The following is a 15,502-nucleotide window of genomic DNA, read 5'->3' on the forward strand; positions in this document are numbered from 1 at the left end:
CATGAAAAAGGCCTGAGGGGTTGTGGATTATTACCAGCAGACTGATCCCCTTTCTAAAGCTCTCGTTTGCTGCAACATGTGCAGATGCACTCGAGGGTCCATGCATGCTTCTAAAAACAAGAGATGGGGAAGACGGCATGCCATATTGAATTCATTTCAGGCACACAGACACATATTTAGCCACCTCCCAGCTCCATTCATCTGTGGAGCTCTGACAGATGGTTTACACCCTGTGTACTACAACGGTGCAAATGGCACAGAAAATGGCTTTCTCTCTGGAGGTGTAGGTCCAGTTTGGCAACAGGAAAGACCTCTACAAATAAACAGGGTATTGATCAATCACGATATGATTTTGATGACTGCATTATTTTTTTTTGTTTTGTTTTTTTCTTTGTGCCTCTGTGTTTAATGACAGGTGCAGTATGTATCTGATTATGATCTGTATTTTGTCTTTTTAAATTCAGTGTTAGCTAAATTATTCATTAAACTTCAAGCCCAGTTTTCTTCCCACCTTTACCTGCAAAGGTCATTTTAAATGTTTTATCTTAGCTATTTTTCAGGCCATTTTGATAACAACTGGGTAGAAAGACTTACCCTTTTTAATACACAACTGCAAATGGGGTTAAATTATAGAAACTAGGACCTTGGTTTCTAATGACAGAAGGTTTATAAATTTAAAGAACTGAATTTTTTCTGCAACATAAAAGCTTCTTTACTGACACTTCACATTAAGTCACATTCCTAAAATCCCACTACTTGTTAACAAATATGGTTCAAGCATGTCATATACCAACAAGCAGTTCATGTTCGATTCAATAATTCATTATTCCATTATTCATCAGGAGTGCATGTTCCCTGTTGCATCTAAATGAGCACATCTGTGGTGATTGAATCTGTTATCCATGCCTCATTATCTTATATGGATGTCTTTCACTCATGTTAGTCATACTTAAGAACTGCAAGCAATGCAGGATGGCATGGATGGCAGCATGGCATCACCGTGTATATTTTGTGTGATTCAGTGTGGAACCACAACCAAAGATTTTTAAGGGCCCTGCAGATTTCAGCACCACACCCACGTCTGTTTTATTAACCTAATTGCATAAAATTTGCAGCAGAATGCCTCGGGGTGACACATCTTCGCTGCTCAATGTACTGCATTGTCTTCCATGATGTTTCCAAATCAATTCAAAGTCATTATTTCTCAAAAAGGGAGTTTATCATCTTAATGAATAATTTATCATCATTTAAGATGATAATCCCATGCGGGCCTTTGACACAAGTCAAGTGCCTCAAAGGAAAAACAGCCACAAAAATGGAAAGATGTGGATGGAAAGGGAAACAATCGCAGCACTGATTACTGACTTGCATTAATCAGTGACAGATGGAGAAAAGATTATACTAATATATTGATGTTATGTATTCAGCACGGCATTATCTGAACACTCTTTTCTGCATATTACCCCATGTCCTTACTGTACATGTACGGTGGACATGACTGTTACTTTTAATAGATCTTTTTATTCATAGTCTGCAGTATATTTAAGGCCTGATTAATGCTTAATGCTGTGCTCTACTTCTGCAGTATATCTCATTATGAGCTCACTGAAAGGATGCTTTTATTTCTGAACATAGAGGGTCTCTTTGTTTACCAATATGGCATCAAGAATGGTCAACTTTGTTTGCGGGCTCATTTATTAAACTCTCCATGTGAGTTTGTGCACCACGGCTGTTGTACAACACTGGAACATTGGGACATTACATACTTCTACAACAGCGCTAAAGAAAAATTTCATGCTTTTTTTTTTTTTTTTTTACTATGACAAGTATATTCGAGGTCATTAGGAAGATGGATTCAGATCCACAAAGAAAGCAGAAGATCAGAGTAATACAGACAGCAGTACTCATGGAAAATCTCTTCTCTAAATAACGAAGAAATGAGCAAACCTCATTTCATCCTAATTGTATGTGATCTGTCATGCATGATGCCCGCAACCGTAGCGTTGGCCTACAGCTATGTAGAATCCTAGTGGAAAAAATACAGTGTACTGGGGAAACAACTGTCACACAGCTATTCTGGCATACAAGGGTCACAGGATATTGACACTTAAAAAAAAAAAAAAAAAAAGGTGACATTTCTCAAGACTAAAATGTCACTCTAAATTTTTGATTATGTATTATTTAAATATCACAGACAAAATGGCAGACAACCTCTGTTTTGAATTGTGAATGGGCGCGTGACAACTCATACCTTTATTCAGGGGGCGGGATTTGATGCAGCCAGTTTTAACAAAGCTATAGCTAAGCTGCAATTTGACCGTCTGGTGAATCTTGGGCCAGAGAGCTGTTGCTTCTCTGTTCATTAAGAGATGATGCTTTCAAAATGACTTTAAAGGCTGATCATTTTGAATAGTGAGTGATAGCTATTCACAATGAGGGCTTTATGAGAAGTGAATAAAAAAAAAAAAGAAGTGATCGCTCAGCCCTCTCTCTGCCTCACCACTCTGTGCTGAGTGTTTTTCTTTTTATTGAAGCCAAAAAGTTTTTTTCCAATCAACATTCACTCACTATGACCACTCACCTGCAATTGTGAGAAACTCTAAAGAGCTCTCGGTCCATTTGAGCTGCAAGAAAAGCACCCGCTTCTTTTTTTTGTACCATAGAGCAACATCTCTTTTTCTTTTATTGTCAAGTCCTTCAGATTTCATGGGAAAGTTGACTCACAGAAAGAAGCTTCAAAATGAACTGCTGATAAAGACTATTAAATAAAGACTAGGTCTTCCACAGATCATCTTGTTTGTTTATGGAAATTATGCTAATGTATCGATTTAACTGGTGCGCCATGAAGGACCTTTAATGTGGATTTAGTAGTGTTTCTAGGGTTAATTACCGAGGCCTCTAATAGTGTTTTAGAATTAATTTTGTCATGCTGTAATCTGTCTCTGCTCTGTTTCAATGGAGAGCACTTCCTGTGGTGTTGCATCATTCATAAGACTTTCATGATTCAGATCTGCTTCAGTATTCTGTCCCTCTCTGTACTGTGGGCATCACTGCAATGCAGGGTGCCAGAGGACCATCATTCACTGGACAGGAACACAGTGCCTATTGAATACATTATATATTTTATATATATTCTGTATATACTGTACACACACACACTCAATACAGATGTTATGCGTCCAGGATTGCTGGTTGAGGACATTCCCAGGAATTAGCAGTATGTGATATGTGATGTGACTTATTCTTAGACTCACTCGTCTCTACTCTTCGGAAAATATCCAGTCTTGGTTGAGGTCAAGGTTAGTGAAAGAGCATAGTTTTGATGTACCATTAAAATGTTTCAAAAATTGTATTAATATTTAACTGAAACCTTTTACTTGTCTGTGAACATGACGTAGGCAGCGATTGTGTTCACCACCATAACATAACTGGAATTTGTTTGTAAGTAATGTGTATGATGCAAACATAATTTCTAGGAGTCAGGGTTGCCAGATTCACATCACATGTTGCATATTTACTGTTTATCATGTAATTACTTAGGATCAAACCACATTTTAAACAAGAAGTGAGCTAAATGTTTTTTGTTTTAAAAGTTAACCCTGGATGGCACTCATCATGGAGTGACAACCAAATCTTGTTAACTGTGTTAACTCTCTATTTACTAAACAGTGCACTATATTCACTGCCTGCCTGTTTCTCTGAGTTCATGTGATATCTACTGTCTGCTAATAATCTCACAATGCAATACTTAACATTTTAGAGATGCAAAACAAAAGAATTAATAGCTGCATGACAGTTACAGTGCATTTGTCAGTTATGATGCAAAATGAAGGTGTGGTCTTTAATCTTCCTGCTGGCTATGTTGTTAACTGCAGTGAATGAGTAAATGATGGCGTGATTTGGACACAGCCATTGACTGATAATTAGCCACCAATAATGAAATTGGTGATTGTTAAAGAGAGTATCTCTTAAGTTCCTGGTTTTAACTGTATCAGTCAAGCTGTGTATAGAATCTCCTCTCAAGCTAATTATACCTGAGCTCAGACAATTTTCCATCAAGATGATATTTAATATTAACTCAAAATCTAATTTTGTCCAGCTCAGACTCATGAATCATACATTATGGTGCCTGTTAATATTGTACATGTTTATATATTATAATATTATATATTATATATAATATTCACCTATATTGTATTATACTGAGGTACACAAGTTTCCAGAAAACTTGAATGATAGTTTTTTTTTCTCTGAACCTATCAATGTAATGTCTTTGGGGTCTACACTTTTGAACCCAGTTAATGTATTTTTGCAGACTTTGAAGACTCTTTATCTCCGGTGCTGGATTGCAAAAGGAGGGCAAGCATGTGTTTTAAAGTGCAAATTATATGTGTGTATGTTGTGTGTGATGCTTATAATTCACACGCTCCAGACACCCGGCTGAATCGGTTCAACACCCAATTATGATAACACCACAATATTTGACATATGCTCCCATGACATCCTTGCGCTCTTCTCCAGCCTTTCCAGTTAATGCATTGAATGTTCCTTTCTCTCCCCACGGGGTTTTGCCTCCACACACTACAGTGGGAAACACCATCTCCTCTCATTGTGTTTTTGAAACAGTGAGGTTTCTGTCACTTGCTACAGCTAACACAACAACACTCTTAATTGTCCCGCGGCATTGATTTGACATGGTCATGGCCCGCTGTCTCGACACTTTACATTGCAGGCAGCTTGGTCTAAATAAGCTGATGTGAGGTGAAGTTGCTCTGGCTGCAGTTCAGCTTATTGTTAGCTTTACGGCTTCAGCTTTATGACTCTGAGACTCTACAGATCAGAAAGCTGAAGCTCTGGATAGAAAAAAACTCAGTGCCTTGAAAGAGATCCTGGTGTGGCACAAATGTCAGATTACATCCCCCTGGTGGGCGATCTAAGTTACAGGCAACCTTTCAGTATTACATTTTCAGGATGTACCATGTCAGCCCAGAGGGGGTAGAGCTGGCGTTACCATGGTGAAACGACCCATGGAGTGAAATTTGTCTGCCTAATGATGTGAAAATATGTTGGCTGTGTGTTTACTAGGAAGACACCTGTCACATCAGTCCAGGCACAAATAATGCAAGCAAGGTCACATGTTCGTGGAAGCAGTAACTATGTGTGTGTGTGCGTGTGTGTCTGTGACCTCTCTTGAAACACACTTATATCTGAGTTTTACTTTGACTCTCTGAATGTTTTATAAACTTTTGTTCTGCATGACTGACCCACAGACCCTGAGTCCCAGAGGAAACGGACCGTGCAGAATGTCCTTGATCTCCGCCAGAATTTGGAGGACACCATGTCAAGTCTGCGGGGCTCCCAGCTTAGCCATAGGTGAGTGCAATTACATTTTAGAATTTTGTATTGTTTCAAAATGGTGTCTTCTTTGCTAATGGCTGATATCACATGTAAACCGAAACAGGGCATGTTCTATGAATAAGCTCACGGGATAAAACCATAAGACAAATTCTCTCCATGTCATGAGAACTAGCTTGTTGGATCGATACATAACGCAATCATGTATAAACAGTTGTGCTGCGGCCACTTGGAGAGTTGCCACCTGGTGAACATCTGGCTTCCATCCTTCTTAAATAGCCCGTCTCTTTTTCTTGGTCATGACTTCATTCTAGGCATCTCTGTTTGGCTCTCACAGGCAAAAGGCCCAGGCATAATTTGTTGCAACAACCACATCATAACAAGACACTGGGGGAGAACAGTTCTTTATTTCATTTGGATGTTTAACTTGGAATGTAATATCCTGTGTAACTAAAACCCAGAGATAAGGGACAATGATCTGCTTATATCCCTTAAACGTTCATTAATGAGTATTTCTGTATTAAAATCAAATCAATTATCTCTATAATTTGAAACAGTCACTCGTAGTGCTAGAATTATGGAAGTTATAACCCATTTCTGAATCTCTGTGAAGCTTTTCGGCCTCTTTTAGCTCACCATTTTGATTAAACCTCCTCACATTTGCAGCGTGGTTGTGTATATGCTGCTCGCATCCACCCGTTTAGGCGGCTGTTACCAAAAAAACCCCAAAAAATAAAAACATCAGCAAGCCAGATATTTTTCTTAAACCGTAGCCAAAACACCAATAAAATACTTAACTATCCGGTGCCCAGAAACAAGTTTTGCTAGTGCTACATAACCAGCTTTAGCACTACCAGCTCTTTACTTACCAATCTTGGTAAGAGCTTCAGGCATTGTTGCTTTTTCAAGACAACAGGCTATAATACGGAGAGCATTAGTTCTTCAGGGAAGCCTGGACACAACAGTGACTCTTTATCCGAATGTGACGAGACAGTTCAACCAGGCCGGAACTAGCTGGTTAGCATGCTAACTTCAGGAGAAAAAAAGAAGTGACTGAAATATAAGCAAGAGTGTTGCTTTCCACTACTGGAGACAGCTCTGAGTGAGTAAAGGAATGAAATTTGATGCTGAAATTGCAAAGTGCAAAACACAAATAGCTCCTTTAAATATCTAATATGTTGATGAATGACTAAATAAACAAAAGCTCTTCAAATTATTGTCCAATATCAGTAACAATATACGCTTATCATCCATCAGTCAACTCTATCCATTATCTTAACTGTGAGATCTTGTAATTATACATACTTGACATTGGTCAGACCATATTAATGCAAGGTTGAAGGGAATTCTCAGCTGTATAATGATGATCTTAATAGACATTATTTGATTATTGTTGTAAATGATTCAAATGTCTGTTAAACAAGATATAATATTGCTCATTGACAAAAGTAAGAATTCTCACTCTGCCACTTTCAGTACTGGTGTGGCACCACTTAGCCTCCATACTGATAAATTATCCATCAACAATGGATAAAAATGTCCCCGTGGTCATAGCCATTGCAATATTTATTTGGGTGAGCTGGTTCATCTAGTTATGTAATCGGCAGACACAGAAGACGCTCCCAGCCATCTGGAGGAAATTTCTAACACTGACCCACTTACATGAGTGAATAGGAAAACTATGATATACGCCATAACATATTGGAAGAGGTGTGTTGCTATTTTGCAGCAGCATTTCTTAGGTGTGGTCATGTGAAGCAAAGCTCCTTGGTAGGAGAATGATATTGTCTGCTGGTGAGTGTGAAGACAGATGCCATCTTAAGACAGAGATATAAGGATATTCTTCTCTTTGCCTGTGGGTTTGGATGCCGCATTTCTAGCCTTAGTCCCTGAAGACAATACAGAAAAATTGCTGTATATGGCTCTATAGTAACTCAATGTGGGTTTTTTTTTTTTTTTGAAGGACCTCTGAAAGAGAAAGAAACATGTTTTGCTTGGTTCTCTGGTCTCATCCTTTGCACTGTTGTTGATGTCATGATTTTGTGTGCAATTCTAGACTGTAAATGTCTCGTATATATAAAAGTAACATACACTGACCCTTCCCCCATGTGTCCCTCAGCTGTCTGGAAAGCAGTAATGTGGGCTATGACAGTGATGAGACCAACGCTCGCAGCATATCAAGCCTCTCCAACCGCTCTTCACCTCTCTCCTGGCGCCACGGTCAGTCCAGCCCCCGTCTTCAGGCAGGCGACGCCCCGTCCGCCACAGGTGGAGGATACCAGGGAAGTAAGACTGGCTCCCAGTATACCGCCCATACGATGCCAGCTCGCTGCTCCAGCCGCCTCAGCAGCACATCTCGCATTGAGCTCATCGAAGGTTTGGATGTGGATGATGCCGATCTCAAGTCTGGTTACCTGAGTGACAGTGACCTTCTAGGAAAGAGCCTGCCTGATGACGATGACGACAACCTGGCTAACGGGTAAGAGTATCTGAAGGCAAGCATTGGTTTGAACCTCTTGTTACCATGACAACATGAACCAATTACTGACTGCAGACGACTGGATGCCGGTTTGCGCTTTCAGCCTCTACCTTGTGACTTTGAAAAGGTCAGCCAGGAGTTGTTGTCAAATTACATTTAACTCCCAGGAGTCAGTAAGCTGATAGGCCTCCTGCTGTAATTGCTGGACATTGTTCCATGCCACATTTCACTTTCTAATCAGGTTGCATAGACCATATACATTTTATCATTCAACTGCACTGCCAAAAACTTTTATGAGGGAAACCTTTCATGCCGACACGGTGGATTTTTTGCTGTGTTGATATCTGATGTTTTGCACTTGGCAGACCTATCAAAGAGCTTTCATCAGCAGTCTCTGCAGACATGCTTTCTCAAAGTGCTCATGACATTGTCAGAGGCTGTTTTTGCTGACTCAGTGAGAGCACTTTCCCAAGTTTTATTACTGAGGAACTTATCAGATGTGGTCTTGGTTACACAATAAATGCTCTGGTATAAATTGCACAGCTTCTGAATGTTGGGAAGGCTTTGTCAACAGGTAGAGAAGCAACAAATGGTTTAAATCACCCATGTGACGATGCTTTCTTTGTTATCAGGAATGTCACATCTCACAATTACTCTCCCCCTGTCTCTCTTTTTCTGTCCTGCTCTTTGCCTTCACCCCCGCTGTCCTCCCCTTACATCCTTTGTGTGCCTTTCTCTAATTTCCTCTCTCAAGTTGACAGCGATAGTAAGAGAGAGACAGACAGAGAGAGAGAGAGAGAGAGAGACATAGAGAATCCAGGACAGTTCTCTTGTGTGGTTGAGCAGCTTTATTGCTGTTGAAAATGCAGTGGGATTTAAGCTCAGTCTCTGGAGCGCTCGCGGGGCCCTGCAAGCCAGGTCACGTTCTTACTACAGTGCATTGAGGAGAAGAAGGACATGACACATTTTAGACGAGTAGAAATTAGAGCAAAGAAGAAAATGTGTTCAGTTGAAGTGGGTCAGTTTAAGTGAAAGGCTGTGAAATTTGGAGCTGGGGTGAATCAGGATGGGATGATAAGATTGATAGTGAGAATGATTCAAACAAAAAGAAAGATACATTGTGTTAAATAAAAATGGATGACTAGCCCCATGTGAAAAGGTTTAGCTTTTTGGGAGGAGAGAGGTGAAAAAGATCAGACAGCAGAATCCTGATAAGGTCAGGATTAAACAGGGATTATGTCATATGGGTCTATTCCTCACAGTAACATGCATGCACTCGAAATCCACTTAAATCTGGCATGTATTTTGTCCTGTCCCTTGCTGCACCAGCTCTGCTGTGGTGATTCAAATTTATGTGAGAGGTGAACTTGGGGGACTCGTCCCTGCTTTACAGCACCACAGGCACCAAAAATGCTAACCATTTTATGCAACTGCTTTTTAGAAATGCCTCATCATGCTCTGTGTTTGGGCCACCAATTTCAGCAGTCCCCAGGGAGGCTTTCAAGGTGACTGTGAAACACCCTGATGGGTACAACTGATCCCCACAGTGGATTATTACTATTTACACCGAGAGGATTATGGGTGTGTGTGGATGAATACATGCTATAGAAATGCCTCATTCAATATGTTGTCTCAAGAGTGATAATAGCCTGTTGTGGCTGCCAAAATGCACCAAGATATGTAAATACTGCTATTTTGTCTTTGACCTTGAATACGTTGTATGCTTGCACTCGGACGAACTGATTTCTATGCTTTGCTGGTCTGTAGTCTCAGTGGAAAGTATCCCTGATTCTCCCACAGGAATACAGGAATACTCTATATCAAAAGCTAATCCTCCCTCCCTCATAAATATACCAACAGCCTTTGGTGGAGATGACTAGCTAATCTGGTTTTTGAAGCAGGCGCGACAGCACATGCTCTGATTCTCTTCTCATAGTATACTCTTGCAAATTCTGTGATACATTTGTATTTCTACTGTACACCCCCTGTCACACACTCACAGCTCACCTCATTGAGAACCATTAGCTACCAGCTCTTGAAAATAGATCAGGCTCCTCCTGTGTAACCATGGAAACCAGCTTGAAATAGACTGTAAGGAGAGGTTCAATTTATGCTCCCTTTTACTAAAGCCAGTTTTACATTGCCATACATGTCATTGATTTTGAATTAGCCCTAATATAATTGACTATATCTGAATAGTGAAGAAGAGCTGTTTTTAGATGATAATGTTTGGTAACCGATGTACACAACGCCATGAAAAATCTGGAAAGGGGTTATGGAAAAAATAAGACAAAAGACATGTTGTTGGTCAACCCTTTTTATATGAGACTGTATGAAAATGGAGCTAAATAGAACTGCAGCACAACACTGGACGTCTAATGGATATTGATTAACCCGCACCAGAGAGCACTGGCTAGCTAAGGCTAAACGTATACACACTGACAGTAATCTCTGCTTCTGGGTGTCCGCCTCATCAATAATCTGATACCACATACATGCCAGTCTCCTCACAGGCTCCATCTTTCCCTCAGAGAGCAATAGTCACATCAAAGTGACACACAGCTTCATGATAATGTGCTTTGTCCCAGTCAAAGCAATTCTGTTATTATTCAGAGGCTGTTTTATTAATCATTAATATAGCCTTCCTATTTGTTTCCAAGAAATACAGAGCATTCATCTGATAGCAGTTACTATCATTGCAAATATTACTGCATACTGCATTGCACAATAAACCTGAGAGACCTACAATAAATAAACTTTAACTTACTTAAAGCTGCATTATCGGTTTTTGACCACCAGAGGATAGAAGAGCTCAGAAAAAACTGACATGCACACAGCCCTGACATGCCTTTCAAAGTTGTTATTACTTTTGCCAATGATGTTTTCACCCATGTGTGTTTATTTGTCGGCTGGATTACGCAAAAAGTACTGAAGGTGGTAAGGGACGGGCCATTGGCGAGGGAAGAACCCATAAAACTTTGGGGCAGATCGGGATCATTAACTATGAATTAGATTTTTTTTTTTCTGAAGTCTGGACTTTGTTGTTTGACATTGGCTTTGGCAAGGGTCCGTGCCTTCTGAATGCCCTTCCAGTTGACATAGCGTCACAGAGGCAGTGATTCAACTCTATGGTTATACCTTAGAATCTTAGATTTCATATTAGATCTCGTAATAAGTGATGTTTGTACAGTGGTTGCTGTTTTTATGGTCAATGAATGCATCTTCTAACTTGCAGTTGCTGATGTGGAAACATAGAGAACTGTTTACTTTTAGTCACAACTGGATATGTCCAGTGTAATTTACAATTATTCATAATTTCCCGTCTCCCCCAGTAGACTCTGTGTCTGCTTGAGATAATGGCTGCATTTAATAAAACAAGCTCATGCTCATTTTACTACATTTTTACTACACCATCATACAGTGAATGAGTGTTTCATGTCTCACAGGAATGTTGAGACGGCTTCTTATTTAACCTAGACCACGTCAAGAATCGTAACTGTTTCCTGTGGTCACATTCTTCACACCATACTGGCAAAGTTTAACCATCACTCATATGATATCACCCCACTGCAAGCCATATTTAAGACACTGGTTTATGAGTGGAGCAGTAATCACATTATATTATTGGTGCATGCCTGGTTTTTCCATATCTGGCATATATATTATGACTCCTAATCAACACTCAGTGTCCTTTCAGTGGTGGTCAGTCAATTGTGGCTCATATGTTACAGGCACTTAAATGTAGTATATGCAGCAGTTTGGTTTAGGTTTAATTTTCATGTCTAATACAGATGTTCACTGGGAAAATTACTTGTTTTTTCCATAATGCCATTTAGTTGATGGGATGAATGCAAGCCTAATGTTTGTAACAGAAGACAAGAATTTCGCAGGAGGCCTTTCCATGATTATTGACAAATTTATGTATTATCTTGGCAGATTAACAGTTTAAAAACCTTAAATTTGAAGGTCTCAGTGAAAAACTCTTTGGCTGACTGAGGGAGGAAGCAGCGAAAGGCGCGTAGCTACAATAAAGAGCTATTTATGAGTACATTGCCTCATAGAAAGCTGAAGTCTTGCCTTACCTTCAGGCTTTGTTGGACACATTTTTTTTCTTTCATCAATCTCCCTTTAAACTTGACACACCAGAATACTAAGACTTAGTTTTATCCTGTACCTGAATACCAGAATAATCTATCATGTGTCAGCTTTTGATAAATCCATATCAGTCGACAATCTGGTTTGACTAATATTATTTTTGTAATGTAAATCTTGAGATTTATTAAATTGCTGTTTCGTTAATTCCCCTTGCTGTAGCTTCAGTGCCAGACATGGTCTGTGCACTAGCCAAGCTTAGACCTGCTTATGTGGTTAAGTGATTATGTGATTTTTTTTTTTAACCACTTGGGGGCTGCACAACAAACTGTAATCGCTCTTTTTTACCACCTAATAAAATTGATTTGGCGAATATGTTAACATTATGAGGTTTACACATTCAGCAGAGACAAAGCAGAAATATGCACGCTCCTTTTAGCTCGGGTTTGGTTTCCGCTAACTCCTAAGAAAATATTTTGCTCATTTAACTGTTAAATGCTGCACATTTTAACCACCCAGTCACTAACTTCTGTTGAGGCTGGGCAAGTGGCGCAGAGTTGCTTCATCAGAGCGTTTTTACTTGAAATACCTGCTGAGCCAAAACAATGACGTTATGCACTGTTAAACCAAACAATTACATGAAAAAAGCTAAAACGCTCTGTAGAGCTGTGGGGGAGTTTAGTCGGGCGATAATTCTTGGTGAGCTTGTCGCTACAAGCAGTCTCTTTAATATTGCAAATAATGATTTCATCAATCCCTAATAAAGTAATATTGACTTGAGCAGCTTTAATGTTATGAAAAATGTAGAGAGCCAATGTCACTGTTATCTGTAATGATAATATAACATGTGAGCTGTAAAGAACAGGAATTTCAGAGAAGAATGGACTGGGATATACATTTATCTAATTTGTCCAGGCCATGCCACTGTCTCGTTTACAATGTATATGTTGCTGTTGTAGCATGATATGTGATTATAATGTAAGATTTAAATATAGAGTATACAATAGATATGATATAGAATATATTTTACCAGGCAGAGATCTGTTTTGGATAAATATCACAGATGAATTAGATGGTTTTATTGTTCACATGTTACTCATCTGGTAAATTTATTACATCTCGTAACTGAACCATATGCTGTTCATAGCCTCACACATGACACAGAACAAAACACAGTTTCATCACAGCCGTTGCATACAGATTACACATAGTGGAAAAAGACATGATGCAGGTTGAAACTACATGGCGCGTTTATTATCCTGTACTATTGTCCTGTACTCTACGAGGTATCAGAGGGTTTGCGGCGAGTACGTGGACATCTGGGGATCTGGACAGCACCAGCTTGTGTTTCCATATAGCAGCACACAGGCAGCAATGCAGAGCAGAGAAAGGAGACTGGTTCAGCAGCATCACACCTCTGATCATGCGGCAACATGGCTCGGGATGTGCTGCCATGGCAACCGTCTTCCACTGACCCAGTGATGGGCTGCCTTGTGTGTCAGTGTGATAGCGGATGTGTGTGTGAAGGATGTATGCACTGCTTGCTGCTTGTTTGTTTGAGATGAAGAGAAAGAAAGAGAGAAAGAGAGAGAGAGAGAGAGAGAGAGAGAGAGAGAAAGAAACAGACAGAAAATGAGAGCAGGCAGAGAAGGAAAGCTGGACAGAGAGAGAGACTGGTGTGAAGACGGCATGCTAATCACTTAATGAAATTGTTTGGGGGGGTCTGTCTGCCCATTGTTTTTATTTCCATTTTGCTTCTTGGTATTTCAAGGACTTACAGTAGCACTGGTTAGTGGAAAATTATTTAATTCAAGCATTCTGGTATGGAATACTGTATGATTGACCCATAAAGGAAAAATAAATTGGATCCTTTAATTGTGAAAACATACAATTGCATGTTATAGAGGAAATTATGTATAGTTTTCCAATCACACACACTGAATGCATTTCATTACTCTCGTTCCCTACATTACTGTATACTGTAGCTAAGCCCTTGGCTTAGTTTGCTCCACTGGCAATGTCATTTCCATGGTAACCGTAATAAAGCTTTGCCCATGCTAGTGAGTGGATCTGTTAAAGGCTGGTCATGTACAGTGTGAAAGTGAGAGTAATTTTCTAAATATTGGAATACTTTACAGCCTCACTCATGGAAACTATGTGTATCGACAAACTCATTCTGTAATGTACAAAGAGTTTGCTGCAGTCATCTGATCCTGGATCTGTGCCCCTGGCAGTCTGCATTCAATTTCCCTTTCCTGCTCATGTTAGACCTCTATATAGCCACTGAGTGCTTCCCTGACTATTGAAGCCTCACACATTTTCTGACCCACTTAAACCCATCTGCACAAAAATTGGGCTTTGGCCTCTTTAGTCTAGTCTTCCGCAGGCACTGCTGGGATTAGAGTTTAGTGAGACCACCACTTGGGGTCAGTCCTTTATGGCCTACGGCTCAGTAAGAAGGGATGTGGTTTTCTTGCCTCTGAATACTACACACACCCACAGGAGGAGACACACAAATCATCTTGAAATGTTCCTTTCAAGCTGAGCTAATTAGTCATTTGCATGTTTTTCAAATTGGTTGAAGGAAGAACAACAATAGAAGGCTTCTCCACTAGACCCAGTCATGAGCACACACACAGTGCGCACAGACCCCCAAAGTCAGCAGCTCAAACACATCTGGGGTCAATATGGAGCTCTCAATCCCCAACAAGGGTCAGTAAAATACTGGATCTAGAGAGCCCTCACCACCACTCACCCCCTCAACACCAAACCCGCCTCCACCTTCACCATCATCCTAAGCCACGTGAATAATGGACCATTACAGCAGCACCCCAGGGTGTATGAATCATCCCTGTATCATGTCTGTGTGTGGTCGTCTGGGTGTGCAGTTTGAATTCCACCAGTATAATACTCTGCCCTAGGTGGAAAATATGATACATCTACTTTTTTTTCACAATATTATGTTTAAAAATTTAAATCATATGGTACCTGTTAAAATATATGGTACCTGGTGACGACACGTCTCTATGTTTATTGGAGTTGGTACAGAAATGTCAGATTAAAGTATGGCTAATGAGGTTCTGTTATTGTCAGTTTATCTCATAATGTATTGCTTTATGTTGAATTTGGCTCTGCTTCGCTTCTTCGTTGATACTGAACCCGCATCAACCAGACAGTTAGCAGCAAGCGGTTCAAGCTCAATGCAAAGTGCCATATCAATGAAGTTGGTATGAGTTTGCACAGCAACATGAAACATATTAGAAGACCAGCACTGTATTCCAGACTGTCAGGCTGTAAATGTGGCACCGCTTGAGACTGTTGGTTTCAGGATGAAGTGTGCATCAGCTGTATTGTGGGCTACATCTGTGGGGAGGGAGGGGGAAGTTTCCTGTCTGAGGTCGATGGAGACTGTACATTCATTTTTCCAGTCCAATAACCTGACGACAAGACCTTTTTCCGGGACTTTGCGGAGATGGGGCGGCCGGCTACTGTCCCAGACACAGCCACTGATGCATCTCAGCCCCATTTACTCCACTGATTTAACACTGCTCTGTGATGACAGCAGCCCGATCCAAT

At 40.2% G+C, this 15,502-nt stretch overlaps 1 protein-coding gene across 4 annotated transcripts in view; it reads left to right on the forward strand.

Moving 5' to 3' along the window:
- Window positions 1–15,502, forward strand: part of nav1b (neuron navigator 1b) — an 85,175-nt gene that overhangs the window by 39,991 nt on the left and 29,682 nt on the right. For all 4 annotated transcript variants that reach the window (XM_071492967.1, XM_071492965.1, XM_071492966.1 and 1 more), the window contains 2 exons: window positions 5,271–5,373; window positions 7,475–7,834. In XM_071492967.1, the coding sequence (XP_071349068.1) occupies window positions 5,271–5,373; window positions 7,475–7,834 (463 nt within the window). The remainder of the gene's footprint in view (window positions 1–5,270; window positions 5,374–7,474; window positions 7,835–15,502) is intronic.

The sequence above is a fragment of the Trachinotus anak genome, unplaced genomic scaffold, assembly GCF_046630095.1.
Source record: "Trachinotus anak isolate AG129_WGS33_773 ecotype Australia unplaced genomic scaffold, CSIRO_AGI_Tana_v1 ptg000013l, whole genome shotgun sequence".
Taxonomy (NCBI): domain Eukaryota; kingdom Metazoa; phylum Chordata; class Actinopteri; order Carangiformes; family Carangidae; genus Trachinotus; species Trachinotus anak.